The sequence below is a fragment of the Microtus oregoni genome, unplaced genomic scaffold (assembly GCF_018167655.1).
Source record: "Microtus oregoni isolate MIOR12 unplaced genomic scaffold, Mior012 000012F_ref0000307, whole genome shotgun sequence".
Lineage (NCBI taxonomy): Eukaryota > Metazoa > Chordata > Mammalia > Rodentia > Cricetidae > Microtus > Microtus oregoni.
Window position 1 is genome coordinate 42,503,308 of NW_024543071.1, and position 13,168 is coordinate 42,516,475.

The window sequence follows — 13,168 nt, forward strand, 5'->3', positions numbered from 1 at the left end:
TTAGCATGCCTGCTTAGTAATAGCAGCGAGAGAGTCAGAGGCAACTCTGAGTCTAACTAGAAAACAGTCAGCACCAGAGCACAGGTCTGAAGGCATCAGAATAAAGTGAAATGGATCTTTCTGTTTTCGTGGTCAGCAAAAAGAGCTCTTTAGTTAGTGAGTTAGTTACTGCCTCTGCTGTAGTCCTCAAAGGAAGACCAGCAGGCAGCAGCAGAAATCTGGGCATTCCCAGGTGGCCCCTCAGTCATCTCAGCTTGTCAAAACATTTTCTTTTGGAGTCTTTTAGAGCAGAGTTGGGAAATAGTTCTGTAAGTCCATGGCTGAGATCTTTGTCTTGGTCTTCAGTGTTTTTTTCCATATGAGTTACAGATTTTATCAGGTCATTAGAGAATTTCTTTCACTAGAATGTGCTAAGAATTATATTGAATAAATGTATTGGGAGAAATCTGGAGATGAAAATTCTAAAGAAAATAAAACTAATCATCAATATTTTTTTAAAAAAATTGTTCCCCTCCATGCAGACATATATATTTGTATATATACATATATTTGTTAACTTTTTTTCAGACTTGCCTTTATTGAACTCAACTACCAGTTCCGTACAACATCTGAACTGCAATCTGAAGTAATAAGACACTATTCAAAACAGGTTAGTGTGAGATTACCTTAAAAACGGATAGAAATGTGTGAGCTAGTCAGGCCTTGTGCGTGTCCATGCACGCGCACTGTAAATGTGTCAGGGAAGCAAATAACAGATGTCAAATTTTTAAACATGGTTCTCCTCCCTCAGATTTATTAATAAGAACTTCAACCAAACCATCATTTCAATTTTTTGTCCTTGTTCGTAAAACAAAAAAAAATAAAAAATAAAAAACATTGTTAGAATTTTTTTCTGAATCAGTATGGATTAGAAATACATATAATTTTTAATAATGTGTTAATTCATCATGCTTAGTTTCTTCAAACTGTCAGTCACTGATGAACACAAATATTTTTAGTGTGGAGTTATTGAGTCCGCTACATACCTTGTTTCTGTGAATCTGTTCAACTCTAGAAAGATTCCTCTCTCTCAAGATTTAGACTTAGTTCTGGACGTGCATTTCACTTTTGCCATGTGCTTGTGACACTGGGAAATCTGTAAGATGCTGGTAGCAATAGCTCATAAGTAATGGAACACCGAAAACCTTTTCTGGGTTCTAGACTCTAGAGGTTCTTTTTATCTCTTTTCATAGTAACACCAAGTTGCTTTTCAAAAACTAAGTATAAGGTTGTGTAAAGTGGCTTAGTCACTTTGAAGTACTTGCCTTGTAAGCTTGACGACCTGAGTTTGAGCCCCAGAACCCATGTGAAAATGCCAAGTATGCTAGTATGTACTTAAAGTCCCAGCACTGAGTGGTCAGAGACACAATCACTGGGGTTTACATGCCATCAGTCTAGGCTCATAAGAGCCTGTCTCAAATAAGAATGATCGTATTCCTCAAGATGATGCCTGAGGTTGAACCCTGCCTTCCACAGTTACCCACACACAGTACGTACCTCCACATACATTACAAACACGTGTTTTTAGTAATTATATTTTTAAATGAAGAATCAAAATAAGAGGACTGGAAAACACTTGCTGTTCTTCCAAAGAATGGTCGTTTGATTCTCAGAACCCACAATGGCAGCCCACAACTTTTTGTAACTCTAGTCCCAGGGCTTCTAACACCCTCTTCTGTCCTCTGAGGATACTGCATGTATGTGGCACACCAATATGTATGGAGGCAAAACACCCATATAAATAAAATAAAATGCAAAAAGGAATAGTGATAGAGTTTAGATCTTGAGATTTGTAATAAAAATGTTAGCCTGCGCAAACTGGATGTGTCTACTATCCTCTCATGACATTGATACTCATGTTTTATTTTTAGGCTATTAAGCAAATGTATGTACTCATTCTCGGACTTGATGTTTTGGGAAATCCCTTTGGCTTAATTAGAGAATTTTCAGAAGGCGTAGAAGCATTTTTTTATGAACCTTACCAGGTAAAATATTTAACTTGGTATTATGTAATGAACAGTATAAAGTAATGATTTCTTAATGTATAAAACGTTTCAATTGTTAACTTAAACTGTACATATAAACTCTCAAAACTGTAATTTTGAAAGACCTACAAAATTACATTTACAAAATTACATAGGAGCAATTTCTACCTTTTTCCTTCAAATTTCAACTTAAGATTTTATTAAGATCCCTAACTTTAAGTTTTGTTTTGAAATAAAACCATGAATACAGTTTAGATTATAGGAAAAGGAAGCTTACCATGGATGGTAATTTTGTTTTGCACAAAAGTATGTGACTGTAAAAATAACCGTGTAAGCTGGTACTATACAAAAAGTCTTAATAGGAAATAGAAAAGAAGAATTTGTTCTACATCCCTTCATAGTTTCCATAAACATATTTGGAGTTTACCCACTTTACTTACGAAATGCATAACAAAAGCAAAGTAGAACTAATTTTTATTCTGTACATTGTGATACAGAAATCAGAAATGTTAAGAATTTTGATTTTTCTAAAAACTTATCAAGAATACTATATAAACTGTGCATGTGATATAAGATGTCCTTCTGTAGATGTGTTGCTTTTATTTATACATGAATAAAGCTGTTTTGACCAATGGCTTAGCAGAGTAAAGCCAGGCGGGAAATCAGAACAGAGATATAGAGAGAGAGTAGGCAGAATCAGGGAGATGCCAGGTAGCCTCAGGAGACAGATGCCACAAGGAACCGGAACCTTCCTGGTAGGCCACAGCCTCATGGCAATACACAGATTAATAGAAATTGGTTAATTCAAGATGTAAGAGCTAGCAAGAAATATGACTAAGCTGTTGACCAAATAGTATTGTGATTAATATAGTTTCTATGTGATTATTCAGGCTGGGCAGCTGGAAAATGAATGAACAGTCTCCATTTACATGCATGTAGTTTACACTGCAGAGCAAACATCTTTTTTGTTTTTTTTTTCTTCGTCTGGAACAAGATCTGTTGTACCCTTTACACTTTGAGTGTCGTGAAATTATCCTGCAAACTGAATGTAAAGTTTTTGCTGGTATCATTTTCTTTGTTCTTCCAGTTGCTGTCGCATTCCATGTATCAGTGAGCTCATCCTTTTATTGCCACTTTGTTTTGTCACCTTAGGGAGCCATACAGGGTCCTGAAGAGTTTGTGGAGGGAATGGCACTAGGACTGAAAGCACTGGTTGGCGGAGCCGTTGGTAAGCAGCAGAAAGCCCAGCTGCACTGCTAGACAGCAACCACAGTTGACCTGCTAGCTAACATTACTCTCTCTACTAGGTGGGCTAGCTGGTGCTGCCTCCAAAATCACCAGTGCGATGGCTAAAGGAGTAGCAGCCATGACGATGGATGAAGACTACCAGCAGAAAAGAAGGGAAGCAATGAATAAACAGCCAGCTGGCCTTAGAGAAGGCATCACTCGTGGAGGAAAAGGCCTGGTTTCTGTAAGAAATTTCATGGGGTTCTGAATATGTGAGGGAATAGCTTTTCTAATATATAGTTTATGTGCATTGGTATGAAGGTGTCAGATCCACTGGAATTGTAGTTAGAGCCAGTTTTAAACTGCCATGTGGGTGCTGGGAATTGAACCTGGGTCTTCTGGAAGAGCAACCAGTGCTCTTAACTGCTGCCCCATCTCTCCAGCCCCAAGAATAGCTTTTAAATCAACATTTTATGAATAAAGAAATAGACATGTAAGTCTAGTTAAATTACTATTGAACATTGTAATGTGGCATATAAAATATTTAGGTAATCTCTAAAAACATTTTGTTTAATTAAATACTTAGGAAGTAAATATGTTAATTTTGTGATCTATAAGAAGAAAAAAACTCAGATTTTTTTTTGTCAGCATCATATGGAAATATAACTTTTCGATTATGCTTTCCTTCCAGGGTTTTGTAAGTGGCATTACGGGGATTGTTACAAAACCAATTAAAGGCAAGTGTTGCAGTTGCTTTGGTTGTCACATAGCTTACAAGTTGCGTCCATTCTCATTTGATCCAATTGCTTAAGCTGGTTATGTTTTCTAGGTGCTCAAAAGGAAGGCGCAGCGGGTTTCTTCAAAGGCGTCGGGAAAGGTTTAGTTGGAGCAGTGGCAAGGCCAACAGGTGGCATCATAGACATGGCCAGCAGTACCTTTCAGGGGATCAAAAGGTAAAAACTCTTTGGGAGTGATAGAGGAGTAACATTCTGAAGCCAGGAACAATGAAATGTATCTACCAATGCTTCTCAGGTTCTTAGTTATGAACTCCGTGGTGTGGAAGATAGCAAAGGACTTCCTAATCTTGATTCCTTCTAAAGTGCTGACATTATGTGACTTCAGCTTTGTAGAGGTCTCCTTTGTCATCTGTTCCTAGCAATTGTTGGCAATAATGATTTAGTCAGCTAAGCTTTTATGATGAAATTTATCAGTATATGCTATATGTGTCTGTTTTAAATCAGCAAATCCTCCCTGCTTTTGAGAAAAAACAAATGCCATTCTTAGTTCATATTGAATTTGTCTTTACCATACATTTATGATCTTATTTTAAGATCTGTTACATTCATTCTTCTCTCTTCATTTTTTGTTTTTGGTTTTGTATAGTTGAGAATTCAAGTAGGGAAAGGGGTCATACTTTGACTTCGTAAGTATAACATTTTGAGGCATAGTTCTCAGAGAAGCTCAGAAGTTTGAAACCCAAGGAATTCCAAACATGTAGCAAGCTATACAGACATCTCACAGAGCTGCTAGATTTACCTTGCATTGGTAAACCCTTGCCATTCTGTACCTGGCTTCATTACCTTCAAGGATCAAGTACAAAGTAAAACATTTTAGAAGGATTAATAAAGGCCAGGAACTATTAAGGGATATATTTATGAAGAAGCATATCAAAACAAAGAATAAGTTATAAGAATCAAAGGCAAAATAATTGAAACAGTGTTGGAACTAAGTTAGTATAAAATAATAAAATATTATTTGGAAAGGAAACAATTATATTGAATCTGTTTAATGTCATTTGTAAAGTGAACGTGCTTGTTAAGATGGAATTAGTTTTTTGGGGAAACCACTTTTGAGAATGAAATAATTAGCAAATAATAAAAACTCAAAAGGATAACAAACTCGAGCTTGTATTCAGTTCAGTTCCTCAACTTTTATAAAACAAAAACTGATGCAATTATAAGAACTTCTCAGATATGTATATAATGGAAAACTTTAACATTTCTCTCAACTTTGATGCATCAGGAAGATAAAAGTAAGTAAATAGATTGAGACATACTAATTTAGACATACTAATGAATTGTTGGCTACGCACACAGTTATGTATCTCTATAAAATGAATTAGAAAGTAGTCTTGTCACTTAAGAAACCATTTCTGAACATTATTGGCAGTGTTCCTGGCCTGACACAGCTTATACTTTAGTAGGAGAGTAAAGTAAGTGACTGATAAATATGTGTGATATGTTAAGTGGCAAAAGGAAAAAAAAATATGCCATGAAAGCAAAAGCAGATAGAGTTGGGGATGGGGCTCAAAATCCTGGGTTTAGCTCCCAGTTTTAAAAGACAAAAAGGAATGAAGGAAGAAAAGGGGGCACATTAAGAGAGACAAGGCTAACCAAAGTGGTTGTGAAAAAGTGTTGTCTTCCTTTCTTCCTTCCTTATTATTTCTCAAAGAGTAAGTATAAGGGAGGTTGGTCCCCTCAGAGTCAGTACAGGACACACACAAACACCAAGTTCTCAGCATGAAGGTAATTCATTACCCCAAAGGGTCAAACAGTGGGAAGAGGTTGCCTCTGGATCAAGCAAAGGCAGACAGCAAGCAGCAGTGGTGGCTTGGATTGGGACTGTTCATTGCAGCTTAAATACACAGTCCTCCCTTTGCCTGAATCTATCCATAGAAAATAACAGTGAGGAGGAGGGACCTTTTGCCTGGCTGTTGATAGCTCTCATTCTTGTGTAGATTCGGGGTTATCATCTATACTTGTTGAGAGGACTTTGGCTTTTTCTTAAGACTCTTAGAAGGTTTTAAGTCAGAGGAGGTATGTGAGCTGTGTTAAACTACAGGGAGATCAAGGAAAAAATGGACTCCTTGACTGTAATCAAGAAGAGAGGTGGTAACAATTTGACCATTCCCATGCCAGGAACAATGAAAAGAGATCTAACTCTGTGAACATGCTGGGAAAGGTGTGAGAACACCAGAATTGAAAGGTATTTTGTAAATTTATTGAGCTTTCAATTTCTCTTACACACCCAAATGGAAATGTCAAATAAGTTATTTAGTGTGAGAGTCTGGAGTTTAGGAGAGAGGACCCAAGTTCCCATGAAAAGTTTGAGGTTATCTGAGAAGTGGTGGCACACGCCTTTAGTCCCAGCACTTGGGAGGCAGAGTTTAATTTGAAGATGATGGTCTCCCTCTTTACCTTTGTAGTCCCGCTCCTCTGGATCGAACACCCTTCCCTGATCTGCACAAAGACTCATTTCCTTTTTTAACAGTTGCTTTTCCACTAAGGCTTTCTGTGGCCGCTCTAAAATTTTACTTTGCCCATACCTTAGCTCAAGATACTTTGAATTTCCCTTCCTCTCTTTATTTTTAATCTTGGTTTTTTACCACTATTTAATATACTGTATATTTTACCTTAACTGTGTCTTTCTAAAATGCAGATTCTATGAGTGAAGTGACTCTTACCTTTTCCTACTACACTTAGACTATCACTGAGCATATATATGGTAGTCCGGTTTTTGGTTGTTGTTATTGTTTTTTAATTAAGCTATTATACATTTGTATGCAGTGTCAGGAAATAATATAGAGGGATCCTTTACATACTGCATAACATGTCCTCTGGCCACTGTAACAAACCTGGTGACAAGGGAGATCGTTTCTCTCACAGGGCCTTGCCTCTTTGAAGATCTCAGTAGCTGATGGCTTTCCTTGCTTTGTAGCTGCCCTGTTGCATTTTCTGCCTTCATCTTCATATTCCTTTCTCCTTCATGTATCTGCTCTCTCTCTGCCTGAGGACACTTTTGGTGCCATTTTGTGCCTACATTATTCCCTTAGTTTGGAGTTCTTAATTTAATCACACAATAGACTCTGCCTTAAAGGAACCCTTAATCATTCTGGAGATTAGAACATTAGACTTCTATGGAGGCACCATCCAAACATTGTACAGATCTTGCCCATTTTCCACAGGGTAACAGTTAGTAAAATCATAGTACAATGAGACAAAAGGGACATTGGCAGAGTCTACTGATCTAATTCAGATTTTTTCCAGTTTAATGTACTAATTTACTTCTGTGTCACTGTACTAACCTAATCATGCGTGCTTTTGTCATTTCTTGTAGGTTAATGTATCTACAACCATAGTAAAGATATCAAACCATTCCAGCACAAAAAATATCCCTCCTATTTCTTTTTATACTTACATAAAACCTGCCTTTTTTCTAAACCTTTTTTCAGTTCTTCAATTGGGCTAGTTGTTCCTTTATTATTGAGTTATAAGAATTCTTTATATACTCTGGAAACATACTTTAATAATTATACCTTGAAGTGTACATTAGAGTAGTTTTTAGTTTTATGCTATTGCTATCACTGACAATTTTCCATTTTTATCAGCTCCAAAGAAAATCTCATGATTGTCAGCAGTTACTCCCCATTTATATCTCTCCTTAGCGTTAGCCATCACTGTTACTTTTTGTGTGTTTATTTGCCTATTTTGGATAGTAAATTTAAATGGAATCATACAGCCTTTTGTGACTGGATTCTTCAGGATTATAATTTCTTTTCTTTTTTTTTCCCCCAAGACATGGTTTCTTTTCCTGACAGCCCTAGCTGTCCTGGAACTCACTTTGTAGACCAGGCTGGTCTCCAGCTCACAGAAATCCACCTTCCTCTGCCTCCCAATTGTTAGGATTAAAGGCGTGCACTACCATGCCAGGCTAGTGACATGTTTTCAAAGTTCATTTATGATGTAGCATAAAGGAGCTTAATGAAATATATCACTGTATTAATTTCATTTCTGTTGCTAATGATAAAATACATGATCCAAGAGCAACTTGTAGAAGAGATTGTTTGGTAATATATGTTCTATATGGAACTATAGTTGCAGAGGTTTACAATGGTTGTACAGTTCAAGTCTGAAATGATAGAGCAGGCATGGCGACAGACAACAGGAGTTGGAAGTTTGTTGGTTTCATCTCTCCACATGGAGAAAACAAAGAATGTGACTGGAAATGTGACAAGTCTGTAAGCTCTGAAAGACTACTTCTAGTAACACACTTCTGCAAGGTGTTCCACATCCCTTCATACCACTCCTCTGCAGCCAGCACTTCCAGTGTTCAAATGTATTAGTGTTGTGCAATGTTTTACTCTTTGGACTTTTGGGGGGCCTGCCACCCAGCTCCCAAATAAACATGTATAGAGGCTTATTTTTATTTATAAGCACCTGTCCTTAGGTTGGCTTGTTTCATTTTTTTAATTGATTTTTATTGAGCTCTACATTTTTCTCTGCTCCTCTCCCTGCCTCTCCCCTTCCCTTCAACCCTCTCCCAAGGTCTCAGGAGATCTTGTCTTTTTCTACTTCCCGTGTAGATTAGATCTATGTATGTCTCTCTTAGGGTCCTTATTGTTGTCTAGATTCTCTGGGATTGTGATTTGTGGGCTGGTTTTCTTGGCTTTATATTTAAAAACCACTTATGAGTGAGTACATGAGATAATTGTCTTTCTGGGTCCAGGTTACCTCACTCAATATGATGTTTTCTAGCTCCATCCATTTGCCTGCAAAATTCAAGATGTTGTTATTTTTTTTGCTGTGTAGTACTCTGCCTCCCAAGCATCAGGACCTAACTCTGTCCATCGTAATAGTGTTTCCCATTTTTAATGTGGGGAATTAAACTAATTCCTCCCTTTAAGAATTCCCAATTGTCTCACCCAGTCTGGGATTAAAGATGTGAGCCACCACTGCTTGGTTCTTTCTCTTTTAGATAGACTCACTCTCATGTAGCCTATGGCAGCCTTGAACTCACAGAGATCCATCTGCCTCTGTCTCCTGAGTGCTGGGATTAAATATTGAGGTTTATGTTGGGGTGCCAGCCCCGCTAAACCACTCAGGATTCAGAAGGAAAGCTATAGCAAGCTGACTTAAAAGGTCTGAACATAAATAAATTAACTCTCATAAGTCTTTTTATCATATTCTATTTATTCTTCCTATGCTTTCGCCAGTGTTATCTAGATATCCCTTTTGACGTTCCTCACTGTCCCTTGCTGTTCCCTTTCAATGTTCCCTCTTGATGTTCCTTTTCAATGCTGCTCCTAATCCCACAAGGTTTTTGGTTTATATACCCACACAGACATAGTTAGCGATTCCATAGGCGATAACAATGGTACCAAGCATGCATTTCTTAGGGCTAACAAGATGGATGGAGACTATGTCTTAGAAGGGGCGTGGCTGTGAAGCTCCCCTGTAGAGACCAGGAGGATTAGAATGGGGCTCTAAATCAGTACAGAATTCTAAGAAGAGAAAAAAAAATGTGCATTAACTATATTTGTGTGGTTATTTAAGCTAGAGTTCGTAATTGGTAAATGTAGAAAAGAGGGAGGAAGTTTGCAAGGCTCCTCTCTTTGTGAAAGTCCTGCCAGTAAGGATAATCATGGGGGACTAGTTTTATGTAGATTTGACTTTGAGGATGAAGGCTTGGCTGAGTGAATGCTTTCACACCAGGGCCCCACAGTGTGGGATAAGGTCACCCAGTTGCCAATACAGGAAAAGTCATGTTTAAGGAACGATTTATGCGTTGCTGAGATGTTTCAGAATGAATCCCATTTGGGAAATGGGAGAAGTCATGGCCTCACAAGATTTCTACAGAGTTGACAGCAACTGTTCCCAAGGCAGGTGTTCCCGAAGCTCTGTAAAACAGGTTTCTATACTCCCATGAGTTTGGCTAGTGATCTGTAAGCTATACTTTTACTGTTTAATGCTTGTGACTCTCAGCAATTAAAGGTGTGTGCCACCACTGCCTGGCCTCTATGGCTAAGTAGTGTGGCTAGCTCCATTCTCTGATCTTCAGGCGAGCTTGGTCTATTAAAGCACAAACAAAATATCCCCGTAACTTACTCAGTTATTGTGTGTATATGGTTTTAAGGCTGAGCACCCAATAAGAGGGCTGTTCCTGAGAGAGGTTAGTTTTCCTGCTCCTAGCAGTCCCCCTGCAGTCAGTAGTTGTCTGTAGTTCTTTGTTTAGGGACCCCTGAGAAATCTTTTCTTGTCCATGTCGACGTGTTTATTGATGCTGCTATTGTCTGGTCTTTTTTTTTTTTACAACTTTTTCTAGGAGAGACTGTCTCACAGTAGATTTTCTGATGTTCTGGCTCTTGCATTCTTTCCATATCTTCCTCTATGATCTTTACTGAGCCATAAATGCAGTGTTTTGATAATTTTTAAACTTTCTGTGTGTATGTGTGTAAATTTATTTTATTTTTCAGAGCTACAGAGACTTTTGAAGTAGAAAGTTTGCGACCTCCCCGGTTCTTTAATGAAGATGGAGTTATCCGACCTTACAGGCTGAGGGAGGGTACAGGAAATCAAATGTTACAGGTAAGTGAAAAAACGTCTTACAAACGAAAGTCAAATCATGAAACTTAGGGTGTTTTAAAATAGTTACACAATACCTTAAAAATAGATTAGACTTTTATTTGTCTTATTTAGCTCTATTTATACTTTTATTTACTTAGACTTTAAAGTACATTTATTTACTATAAGATTCTTTTTTTCTTTTTTACAGGCCTCAAAAAGTTTGATATGAAAACTGTTAATGCATGACTTTGCAAGTGAAAGCCAACACTAGATTTTAGTCTTAAACTTGTACAGACTCTGTGAATCTGTTTCAGTATTTTGAATATAAAGAAAAGATTTTTGTATTGGTAACTTACGTTAAGATGTGAATCAGTTAAACCTTCCCACAGACCATTCTTGGTTCTACTTTGGGTGTTCAACACCGATATGCCTTGTACGCCTTTAGTGTTGATAGTATATACTTAGCTAGTTAGGTTTTTCTATTTGGGGTACTTCTTTCATCTTTCATACTACTACTAGTTTTTATATTAAATATTTATATTTTATATTAAATATTCATTTCAAATTTATTCATGAAGGAAGGGAAAACAAAACTCAGGAACACTGCCACTATAGATCATCGTGGTTCTTGAGCATTTTTGAGAATGTTAGCAGAGCTTTGTGGGATTTGCTGCACAGTTCAGAGCAAGCAGTATCTTTTAGTAAGGAGATATAATGCGTGGGACAGTAGTCTGACTCAGTAGTCTGAGGCTGGAATAGTTTGTCAGCTCAGACATTGTCATTACTTGATAACTCAAGTTATGGTAGAAGTAACAACTCACCCCAGGCTATCCCACTGTCAAATTGTTTTGGTTTGGAATACTAAAGTAAGCCATTTGAAAAGAAGGAGTCAGCATTTTTATATTTTTGAAATTATTCCTAATAATAATAAACTGTTGAAACATGGAATTTCTCAAGTTTAAATAACCAGGATAAAAAAAATAAAGCTTTTACTATTTTACTACTGCATGTAAAGTACATATTATTTCATTAAGTGTACTTTCCATCACCTCTGGGTCATCTGTTCAGTGATTTAAAATATACTGTATCATTTAAGTTCAGTATTTAGCAAAGTGACTTTTACCTTGATTTTTAGTCCTATTGAAGTGCCAAAATAGTTTCAGATTACGATAGAATTGGCAGTCTCTTGGAAGTTGTACCTAAAGAGCATGTTCTTCTGTAGTCTCTACAATGAGATTGTTCAGAGACAGGAAAGTTACAGTTATCACCTCTGGCTAATCCAGTTGAAGCATTTCCGTCCTATATCTGCCTGCTCTTTTAAAGAGGAATTAACATGTTTTTACTATATTGAAAATGCTTTTCAAAACATAATTAAAAATAAGAATGTTTCTCAAGAACTATTTTAATACAGTTGCTGCAAAATAGGGATTCATAGTGAAGAGAATTTAGAGATAGACTATCCTCATTATCCAGGGACAGATTATACCAAAAGTTTCTGATTGATAACTGCATTTCAGTGGCAAGGAAGTTTATTCCACACCGTAATTAATTGTTTCTTTGGAATTTAAAACCATGCATTTCTACTCATCACATTTAAGGATACATATTATTTTTATTAGGCCAGTCTTTGCTAAAGGTTCTGTTTCAGTAAATAAAATATCATAATCTTTTTCAGCTTTGTGTATTTTTTCAGTTAAGCACATTATTAACTTGAATACTTACAGGAACTTAAGATTAAGTCTTAGTTTTTTGCAGTTATCACTGTTAGTTTACAAATGTAAAAAGTTAGTTTATGTTCTGGTAGTAATAGTGCTTTTCTAAGTTAAAGCTACTTTTCTAAAATTTAAAAATAAAATTTCTAGCACATTTGTTAATGAGATAAAATACAAAGTAAAAGTGGTAGCGCAAGAACCCCGAGGTTGACCCCGAGCACTGCATCGTCCAGCATGGTGTTACTCAGCACATGTATCCACATGTGTGTGATCCAGTAGTTGGAGGTGGAGATAAGAGGATCGGAAACTACATATCAAGTTTGAGGTCAACCTAGAATAATGAGACCCTGTCTCAAAAAATAGGATTCTTATCTGCCTAGATTTCACCTAAATGATTTAATGACAGTGCTTTATAAGAAGTTTGTTGCTTTCTACTTTCTAATGTTTCTACTTTTTATCTCTTTTTACAAAAAAAGGTTATCTGTGTTGACTAAATGGAATATGCTTGCTTATACATAATATAAATATAAAATATATTCATTTTATGCCATTCTGTCTAAGAAGCAGAATATTATTTCAATGCTTCCTAGAAGTAATGAAATGACTTGTAAAGAGGTAGAATAATCTTAATATATTCCTAGAATACCTTATTGATACATGAAACGATGTCTGACATGAGTATGTATGTAGAAGTTATCTTTAGGCCTTTAAGTTCTAAAGTATTGTTACCTACAGTTACAGCATGGATGACAGATGAAAACTCTGCTTTAAAATTTCTGTAACACCTAAACATTTCATAATTTTAACATGTTTTTCCTGCAGTTTTCCATACTTACTAACCTTTATGCTTCTTTTTCCTTTA

At 36.6% G+C, this 13,168-nt stretch overlaps 1 protein-coding gene across 3 annotated transcripts in view; it reads left to right on the top strand.

Moving 5' to 3' along the window:
- Positions 1-13,168, top strand: part of Vps13a (vacuolar protein sorting 13 homolog A) — a 197,239-nt gene that overhangs the window by 162,401 nt on the left and 21,670 nt on the right. For 2 of the 3 annotated variants that reach the window (XM_041661420.1, XM_041661421.1), the window contains exons 62-68: positions 568-649; positions 1,911-2,024; positions 3,177-3,252; positions 3,332-3,495; positions 3,943-3,988; positions 4,081-4,204; positions 10,504-10,615. In XM_041661420.1, coding sequence (XP_041517354.1) covers positions 568-649; positions 1,911-2,024; positions 3,177-3,252; positions 3,332-3,495; positions 3,943-3,988; positions 4,081-4,204; positions 10,504-10,615 — 718 coding nt within the window. Of the gene's footprint in view, positions 1-567; positions 650-1,910; positions 2,025-3,176; positions 3,253-3,331; positions 3,496-3,942; positions 3,989-4,080; positions 4,205-10,503; positions 10,616-10,802; positions 13,165-13,168 lie in introns of those variants that run through there. The other variant, XM_041661422.1, reaches the window with a different exon arrangement.